At 36.2% G+C, this 9,550-nt stretch overlaps 1 protein-coding gene across 1 annotated transcript; it reads right to left on the bottom strand.

Moving 5' to 3' along the window:
* Positions 1 to 5,826: 5,826 nt before the first annotated feature.
* Positions 5,827 to 8,926, bottom strand: LOC149812995 (exopolygalacturonase-like). Its single transcript, XM_089991046.1, has 5 exons — positions 8,777 to 8,926; positions 7,160 to 7,474; positions 6,765 to 7,054; positions 6,304 to 6,536; positions 5,827 to 6,059 (listed from the first exon to the last, which is right to left on the bottom strand). The coding sequence occupies exons 1-5, from the start codon at positions 8,924 to 8,926 to the stop codon at positions 5,827 to 5,829; spliced, it is 1,221 nt and encodes a 406-aa protein (XP_089847172.1).
* Positions 8,927 to 9,550: the final 624 nt, after the last annotated feature.

The following is a 9,550-nucleotide window of genomic DNA, read 5'->3' as shown; positions in this document are numbered from 1 at the left end:
TATTGTTCTTTTAGTACTTAATTGTAGTTGTATTCATTTTATAATTGTAGATTGCCATTTGATATTAATAAATTAAATTTTCTAGAATTGTAGTGATTAATTCCTGTTCCCTGAGGATCGACCCGTACTTACCACTTTGTGGAAAGTCGGTTTTTATATTTTTGGTTGACGATTTTCCAAAGTTTTATTGAAAATAATTGTTTTTAAAAAAGAGCATTCCAAAATATCAACCAGGTACCATCACTTAAAATGAACATGACGAAGGAAAAGTTCTAACAAGATTTCACAGACAAAAATCAGAACCATGAATTAAAATATCAAAATTGTCATCTTAGATATTGTCCTTTTCTTAACAGATAACTGGGCAAAATCCAGGAAAACATCAAGAGGAATTAAATACAAAATGTATCCATAAGACACAAGTTTTGGGACAATATCAATATAATCCTGTGATAAATTGATACTGTTATGATAAACTCAAAGTGGATATCCAAAATTTAAGCAATGTTTCCAAACTAGCATAAATAATTTGTGGTAAATATGATAAAATCATAGAATCTCCCCAAGATATAGACATCAAAATCAAATCTTACTGATATTTCATTGATATGCTTACAAACGAGATTTATGTGGCAAAAAAAAATGGAGCAGACTCATGCACAGTTTTTTAGTCCTTTATATTCACAGGTTTTCAATAGCACTGACCTCTTAAAGCTTCATATCATGAATGGCAAACAGGAGATATCCCCTAGTCAAGGTCATAAATTATCGACTTTCTGGTAAGACCTACCCCAAAATATCTCCATTCAAATTCCTTCGGTAACCTGCTTTCTTGATTCCCAAAATACAATGAGATGAACAAAATTTAATGAACTACCTGCTCATTCCTTTCACTGTCAGAAATTTACATGAAGGTGATCATCAATCTAGGCAATATGTCATGTGCCATAAGGAATACACTACTGAACTTGTCCACAAATGACTCATAAATGATAATACATATGTGCTAAAATGGATGATAAAGACACATGAAAATGGAATATTAAATCAGGATGACATAGAATCAAGGTGCATTATGTAGGTAACTAATGTTAAAATATACAGATGCTATAAGGTGCAGTAGATCCTGAACTCAGATCATTTTTTAACAAAAAAAAAATGTAAATAAAATGTAGAGGGAAATGCCTAGGACAGAGCAATCTCGTTTTAAGGTGAACCCGATCTACCTCCACGGAGATGACAGCTCCGATTTCCATGATAACTCAGGACAGAAAATCGTGGATAAAAGAATCAACAAGGTTTTCCCAACAGAGACAGGCGATGGACGCAGATATACTGATAGGTTTTTTTTTTTTTTTTACGCAGATTCAAAAGCAATGAATTATATCATTGTAAATGACTAGATGACATTCCAATGATCAATACTGTTGCAAATGAGCAAATGAACTGACAGGGAGATCCCGATCAAATAAAGACATTAAAATAAAAAAAAATTGAAGAAACTGAACGCTATGAATCAGCCAAATGCTCAGAGATAAAAAAAAAATTGCAGTTCAAATATATATTGAACAAAATGCAATCCATTAACAAGACTGAAGATGGAACATAAACAAAGTGATACGATGCAAACATGGAGATCAAAGCTAAAATAATGAGAGAAACAAGATACAAATACAGGGGAGGGGATATCAAACGAATCATCGTTCAAATTCAATCAAAGAAATTGGATGCTGATTCGATGTAAATCTAAAATTAGGGAATTTGTAGATCTACTGCCTAATCCAACAACAATAATGGATACTGGGAAAGAAAAATTAAATAATAAAAAAAATGACAAGATAAACCGCAAATGGAGTGTTAACACTGACGAACACTTGCACTTGCATAAGCCGAAGGAATTTAACAAAATGAATTGTAAAATTGAAAAGAAACAGAATGTGGGAACTACCTGTTCCGTAGTTGTTGCACAGGGGGGGGGGGGTGTTAAAATTGCAAAGGCAACTTAACACCACCCAAGGTGCTTTAATGGAAGCCCAGAACCGAAAACCCAAAAGAAAAGCAAAAAGAAGTAGAAAGGAAAGGATAGTGGCTTACCTGTAACTGCAACTTTAGGGTATCTGATCTCCTTTGTCTTGTAGGGATTCTGGACGCAAGGAGAGCTCAACTGTGGGAGATGAATCACAGAAGATGATTATAAATGCAGTGGTTGCTAATGGCAATGGTGGTGGGTTGTCACGGATGAAGACGACTGAGAGTAAAGAAGAAGGTGCGGGGTGAGAGGCGGTCCCTCTTGTTATTTGGGGAAACCAGTAGAAAAGGGGAAGAAGGGGGGTGCGATGGTGAAAAATGGATCCGGGAAGAAGAAATGGGGAGGTGAAGAAGCGGTCGTCCCAAAGGGGCTTCCTGCGTGTTCTTTAAAGCGGAAAAGGAGGATTCGAGAAGAAGGTTGTTAGAGATGAGCGGTTCGGGAAGGTGGTCGGTTGGGCATGAAGGGCCATTTCGAAGATGGATGGTTTTGGGCGATGGAGGAGAGAGAAAGAGAGAGCCAGAAGGTTCTTCTGGAGGGAGGGTTTTGGGCGAAAGAGCCCCCCCCCCCCTCTTTTTCTTACGAAGGTTTTCCAAAGAAACCCTAAGAAACAAATTTAGGAAAGAGGCCCCTATTTCTTTTAGGATTTTACGAAGAGAGGGCTCCATCGAAAAAGTTTTTTATGAAAAGTGTTAAAAAATGAGGTTTTTAGCAAAAAATTGTATTTTAAAAGCTTAAACTTATTTGTTTTCCTCCTGATTTTTTCATTTTTTTGTATTTTTAGGATAAAATTCTAAAGTTTGTGAGAAAACAAAGATTAAAACTTTTTTTTTTTTGTGTTTTTGCAAAAATATTTACAAAAGAGATTTTTTCTGAGAATTTAAAAGTTATTTTGAGAAAATTTCTTCAGAAATGGGTTTGGATCCGGATTTTGAAGAAATATGGATTTAAAGTACTGGATTCGGATCCGGGATTAATTTTGAATATACCAATATGGAATTTAATTCAGAAAATCTGAAGTTTAGCTTTGAAATTGCTTTGATTTTCTCAGAAAACGGAGTTAGGGGCAAAACCATCATTTTTACAAAACTTTGAAAAATTTGGGGTGTTCACAGGAATCGATTTGTTTGTGAAAGAAGGGTTAATATGCTGATTTTTTTTATTTGAAGATGATCGAACTTATTAAAATCTATATCTACATTTTAGCCTTTGAAGATTGATATGAACATTTATTTTGCTTGAATACAATTTCTTGTCATGTACTGTGATTTATTCAGGATTTGAGAGAGATTAACATGTATTGCTTCAGACCATTTAATGTCAAAACTGAACCATTTTGGATTCAGTTATGATGTCATCTTGTTGAACCCCTCTTATTGTTTGAATCTAAATCATTCTTCATTATCCTTGCAATCTGATTTCTTAATCCCCAAAATATCTATTTATGCATTTAATTTCAGTTTCAAGAATTTGGTGAATTGATTTGTGCTCGATAGATTTTGAGTATGCCAACAAATTGAATATGTTGACGATTTAAATGTGATTTTATATTATGCAAATGTTTGTAAGATGTTTGGAATTTAATATATATGTATTTCACAAATTTTTGCATTAGCAATTTTAAGAGAAAATGCTACTGAAATTTTGCCTTAAAGGAGCTCACCAAGTGTTTTGGTAAACGCCTCAACCAGCGTGAACATGCTAGAATAAATTGATTTTTTTGCTAAATGTTTGGAATAGTTTTTAATTATATTTGCATGCAATAGAATTTTATTTTAAGTTCATTTGACATCCGAATATATGTTTTAAAATTTAGTTGTAGTCATTTCATGTTTTTTTTGGCCTCGTCACGTGCAAGTCTTGTTAGCATTTAATTTAGGCTTAATTTAGGGCACGTACGCTAGTTGCGTACGTAAGTGGTTGGGCTTTTGGCCTTGTCTCGTGTTCCTCATAGGTGTTTGGTTGTTTTATTTGCAAACTTTGTTTTAGTAGTTTAATATACACTCAACCTTGCCCTCAGAAGGCCCTCTAGTGCTTAGTCTGGTTTGGCATGTCGTCATTGATACTATATAAATAAAAAAACTTTAAGATAAACACACTCTTCTTCTCTCACTTGCTAATGTGAGGAGTGAGACATTCATTTATATGAGAATGAATATATGAATCTGATAATCATGAATACAACTTAGCTAAAACAGACTAAATCAAAATAGATCACAACTACATAAATCATTCCTCTTCTTTGGTTTCTTTGTGTGCCTTTTCAAAGAAGTCATGTCTTCTCCTTTCCTTCATTTAAGCTGGTTTTAGATAGTTTCCCACAATGCTTGGATTAGATTATGGGTGGGCTGGATGCCAAATCAGTTGACTAGTTTTCCTTAATAGAAAGAGCTTTCGTCTCTTGTGGGAGCCATGAAGGCATCCTCTTCCTCTCTGGACTAAAATCCAAAAGATTTTCTCACTTGAATAATCTAATATTAAAACATTTCAAGATTACAAAAGAACAATATTGAAACTTTTTACAATTGTTTAATAAATACAAGATTTTTTCTGTAAGTAGTGAAAAATTCACCAATCTAATTTTTTTTATAGTTGATAGGATATGTCTTATATTTTTTCTGGACAAGGTTCAGTCTCAGAATTTTTCTAATTTTATTATGATTGATTTTATGGTTCTGTTTCTTGGAATATGTTCCCAAGATGTTGAAGCAGTCTCAGTAAAATTATGAAAGTGAAATTTTTTTCATGTGATTTTTAGAGGGTTTTTCAAAACCAGGTTAACAAGAATCCAAACTGCAAAGTATGACATGTATTGGTCCCTAGTTGTGTTTTACTTTGTGCAGCATGATTATGGATGCTTATATTAAAATTTGGTTTGCTATACAAGTAAACTAAAAATATTTCATGTTATTCTTAATTGATAACCATTCATATGACAAGCATGTTAATGAACATTATGCATCGTAAGGCATGATAAGTGGAAAATAATTAGTTACACATGTTGGCTTCTTGTTAAAGTCTAATATACACTCACGCTTGCGCTCAGGCGGCCCTATAATGCTTAGTCCGGTTTGAAATGAATCCATTGATACTATATAAATGAAAGGACTCTAAGATAAAAACACTTTTCTTCTCTCGCTTGTCTAATGTGAGGAGTGAGACATTCATTTATATGAGAATGAATATATGAATCTGATAATCATGAATACAACTTAGCTAAAACAGACTAAATCAGAATAGATCACAACTACATAAATCATTCTTCTTCTTTGGTTTCTTTGTGTGCCTTTTCAAAGAAGTCATGTCTTCTCCTTTCCTTCATTAAAGCGATGGTTTTAGACAGTTTCCCACAATGCTTGGATTAGATTATGGGTGAGCTGGATGCCTAATCCGTTGACTAGTTTTCCTTAACAGAAAGAGCTTTTGTCTCTTCTCTTGCGGGGAGCCATGAGGGCATCCTCTCTCTCTCTGGATTAAAATCCAAAAGATTTTCTCACTTGGATAATCTAATATCAAAACATTTCAAGATTACAAAAGAACAATATTGAAACTTTCAAAGAATCTTAATAAATACAAGACAATTCATTCATGTGTCTGATACCCGGGTAAATAAATCACGAAAGCCTGAAGCCTTGTCTTTCAGGTAAATTTAAAAGAATGCCATTGTAATTATTTCTTTATTAATACAAATAAAAGTTACCACATGAAAATATTGTTCCTAGCTATATCACTATTGGCCTCCCTCAACCCTGGCGCTTAAAGCTAAAGGTGTGCATAACTACGTATAGAAAAGAGCTTGTTCAAGACTGAACACAGGAAGGTGGTATCTGCATGCCAGTAGAGACTCCATTAACATTAGCGCACGTAGAGGTGGCCTGTCCTCCTTGTCCGCTGTACTTCAAATTGATGTCACTAAGCCCAACGTGCTCACAGGGAAATTCCTTGCTACACACGAGCTTTACAGCTACTTGTGATGCTGATGTTCCTTTCACGTTCTTAAAAGTTACGTTGCTGATCTTCACCTTTGATGAGGCTCCCTGTTTCAGGGCAAGGAAACGGAAAGGAAAATTAAAGTCCACACCATCAGTCATCTTGGGTGGTGATCTTTGTTAACCACTGCGGTGGTTACCCATGCGGATCAGATCCGGATATGGAGATGGATCCGGATAATAAGCAAATAAATACGAGGGCATGCATCATCTAGAAATTCATTATTTATTTATTCGAGTAAAGCACAAGAAAAGATTGGCCTGTGAAACAAGCTAAAAGTCACCCACCCACCTGTCCCGGGCATGAATTGTAAGGGCAATACTCTTGGTCGATGATGATGGGATTGTAGACGTTCTTCATGACTATATCTTGGAACGTGAAATTTTTGGCATAGAGTGCATTTGATCCTGCAGGCCAGGTCTTGATTCTCAAGCCATTTGTGGTGTCGCTGATGGTACAATTCCTTACTGTCAAACCACTCACGTCTTTCTCGTTTGGAGACCTCCCAAGGCTTCCGACGCTGCCAAAGTTTATATAATTCTCAAAATTTGTATAAAGGAACATGACGTGAAAGGATCATCAGAAGCAACTAATAAAGTTGAGCAAAAACTTGAGCAAGTTCATTAACTACAGCGTTCTAGTACTAGTGCTGGGAGTGCCCTTGTTCTTGAAGTTGGTTGCAAATAGCAACTACCTACCTTGTGTGTGATTTCGTCACTTTATCTGTATACTACTATCTTACAATTACCTGATGCCATGGCCTGGTCCACATAAAACATTGGAGATGGTCAGTTGGCTGCTACCAGCTCCAATGGATATGCAATCATCACCGGTGCCAATGGAAGATCTAGAGATACTGATCCCAGTGGAATCCGCAATATGGATGCCGTCAGTATTTGGGCTGTCACTTGGCGCTGATATCTTTAGATGATGGGCCTTGATGTTTTCCGAGGCAAAGATATGCATGTGAAAGGACTTGCTATCCACTGAAGATATACTCCGTATAGTTGAGTTGGTGAGAAAACTGAAGTTTAGAGACTGTTGGAACATTCACAAGAAGGCACAATAAATAAATTAATCTATATCTGTTCCCTCAAATCAGAAGTACTTGTAAGTGATTCCGAGATAATAATCCCATCTTACCGTTGGTAGGAACTTGCATTTGGCAGTTTTGGGGCACTTGTTGCTTGGCCAGGCTGATGCCCCTTGACCATCGAAAGTTCCGCCTCCGGTTAAGATCAGGCCATCAATGTACTGAAAGGATATCCAACTACCTGATGGGAATTGAGAGAGATCTGTAGGAGCTATCACCTTCCCCTTCACCTCCACTATAATAGGGTGTGCACCAGGGCAAGGGCCCTTGAACTCGATTGGGCCACTGAGAAATGTGCCTTGTGGTATCACCATGTGAGGCCGCCCATTTGATGCACAAGCAGCCCTCCATGCATCTAAAAATGCCTGAAATTCATAATAAGAGAAAATTAAATACTAGTAGTTAATTATGTCTTCTTAACCATATATTAGTAAAGCAGATTAATGTACTGCACATTTGAAAGGAATAAAATGTTCTTGTGCCAAGCCAGTCAGTCAGTGTGTCTTAATTAGCTTGTGAACTTTTAGGTGCATATGATATGAAGAGAACATGGCAGCTTTTCCGGTGACCAACATTGGTTTTCACATTCTTAGGTGTCTCTTACCATTTGGCTATCCGACCCGTGTAATGTTGGACTCTGTTGGATATAAACATTGATCAACCAACTCATGACGTGTCAGCCATGAAATAGTTCTTTAGGTACGTAGCCATAATTTTTATATGGTTCCCGTTGATGGGTTCTCACCAATGTTGTCAGATATCGGAATCGGACCTGTATCATTCGGCCAACGATTCAGGTGAATTGGCCGATTCGGATTATCAAGTGAATCTACTGAATCAGCCATGCAAAAAAATAATTAAAAAAAAATATTACGTGTCAATCAGAACGTGATACATGTTGAAACCATTAAAATAATTATTAACAAATTAATTTTAAGCTATTTTTTAACATTTATTAAAAAATAGCAGATTCAGGTAAGTATCATATCCATTTTCTGCCCATACGATACGTATTGGCCGATTCAAGCCGATACCCACAGATACTGACAACATTGGTTCTCACGATTCATGGAGAATCTTTATTATTTGCCTTAGATAGTCCTAGAAGATGCCTGACCCGGGATACACAACGACCGAATTTAATTACAATTTAATTAGCATCCTTTTGCTAGTAGCTCTATAACGATATATTCATGCTAATTAATAACATAGGCTCATATATTCAGCTTGGACATTGTTATTTCCTGAGCTCATCATGCTTGACAATCCAATCTTGAATAATGTAGAAAAAAAATTGTCATCCACTTTGGTTATTGTGAAATTTAATTCTATTATGTATCTTTGTCACTAGGTGGGACCTGATGTGTTCCGGAGGGAAGTATTTTCAGTTCTTGATAAGGTTAGGGATGGAAAGACAAACCTCCTGATTTGGAGGCCTAATATTGTATATTACTTTTTGATCAATGAAATGTTCAGCTGGGTAAACCCCCAGCATTATTCATCAAAAAAAAAAAAAAACTAAATCCTAACATAAATTTACAAGAGTTTTTTTTTTTCTTTTCCCCTTTAACATTCCATCGAGCCTAGGAGTTCAATTCCTCTCCTTGTCAATCTATGGGCTTTGTTGAAAATCACGCTGAGGCATTTAAAGTAGCTATAGCACATACCTTGCTGTCATCCGTTTGGCCATCAGCCTTTGCTCCAAACTTCTTCACATTGAAGACTAGATTTCCTGAATTAGTACGGGCAGCAAAGCCATACGTGCAAAAAGCTAGCACCAAGCACCAGGAAGAATAGACTCTAAAGCTCATTTCCATCTCTTCTCTATCAACACAAACACAGGCCAGCAGCCACCTGATTCTTTCTTTGCTCAATTCACCTGTTCATGGAAATTGTATCATTGTATGGGTATAAATAAGGAGTTGGAGTTGCAACTTCCTCTCTACCAACAACCCACTTTCCAAAATTCTAGCCATCCGCCACTCCTCACGCTGTCTGAAAATCATCTAAACAAATTGCTGTTTCCATTCCTCTAATCTCTTTTTTTTTTTCTTTTTAATAGTTAGTTACCAATAAATCTCAACATGTTTAATTAGTTTATTTCCAAATTAACTTCCCAATATATTTAGCTAATGATAGTAAATCACTGACTTCATATAACTGAACCACTATTTTTAAGAAAAGCACTCACCTTCTACAACATCATTCTGTTTTCTCCTTCTTTTCTAGCCATCCTGAGTTGAGTGCACATGTTCGCTGACATCTCTCTCCTACCCTTTTTACTATTGGAAGCAAGGCAGCTATCTGGCAGGTGTCTTGAAAGAGCTGAGCTACTAATGTGTGAAGGAAGAGTTCAGCTTTTCAGGAGCCAAGTTGTGGGTACTGACTGGGATATGCAGAACCAAAGGAGGCCCCAAACAACAAGTTTGATCAAGCTCGTT

The sequence above is a fragment of the Nuphar pumila genome, chromosome 16 (genome assembly GCF_984573655.1).
Source record: "Nuphar pumila chromosome 16, dmNupPumi1.hap1.1, whole genome shotgun sequence".
Taxonomy (NCBI): Eukaryota; Viridiplantae; Streptophyta; class Magnoliopsida; order Nymphaeales; family Nymphaeaceae; genus Nuphar; species Nuphar pumila.
Note: the sequence above shows the minus strand (reverse complement) of the source record. Positions and strands in the feature narration are given on the sequence as shown.

Bases quoted from the DNA above. Each gene is read 5' to 3' on its own strand.
- LOC149812995 (XM_089991046.1), bottom strand. From the start codon at position 8,926: ATGGAAATGAGCTTTAGAGTCTATTCTTCCTGGTGCTTGGTGCTAGCT. The intron at 6,537-6,764 runs GTAATTGTAAGA...AAACTTTGGCAG, and splicing joins GGACCAGGCCATGGCATCAG to CGTCGGAAGCCTTGGGAGGT. The intron at 6,060-6,303 runs GTGGGTGACTTT...TGAAACAGGGAG, and splicing joins TTCATGCCCGGGACAGGTGG to CCTCATCAAAGGTGAAGATC.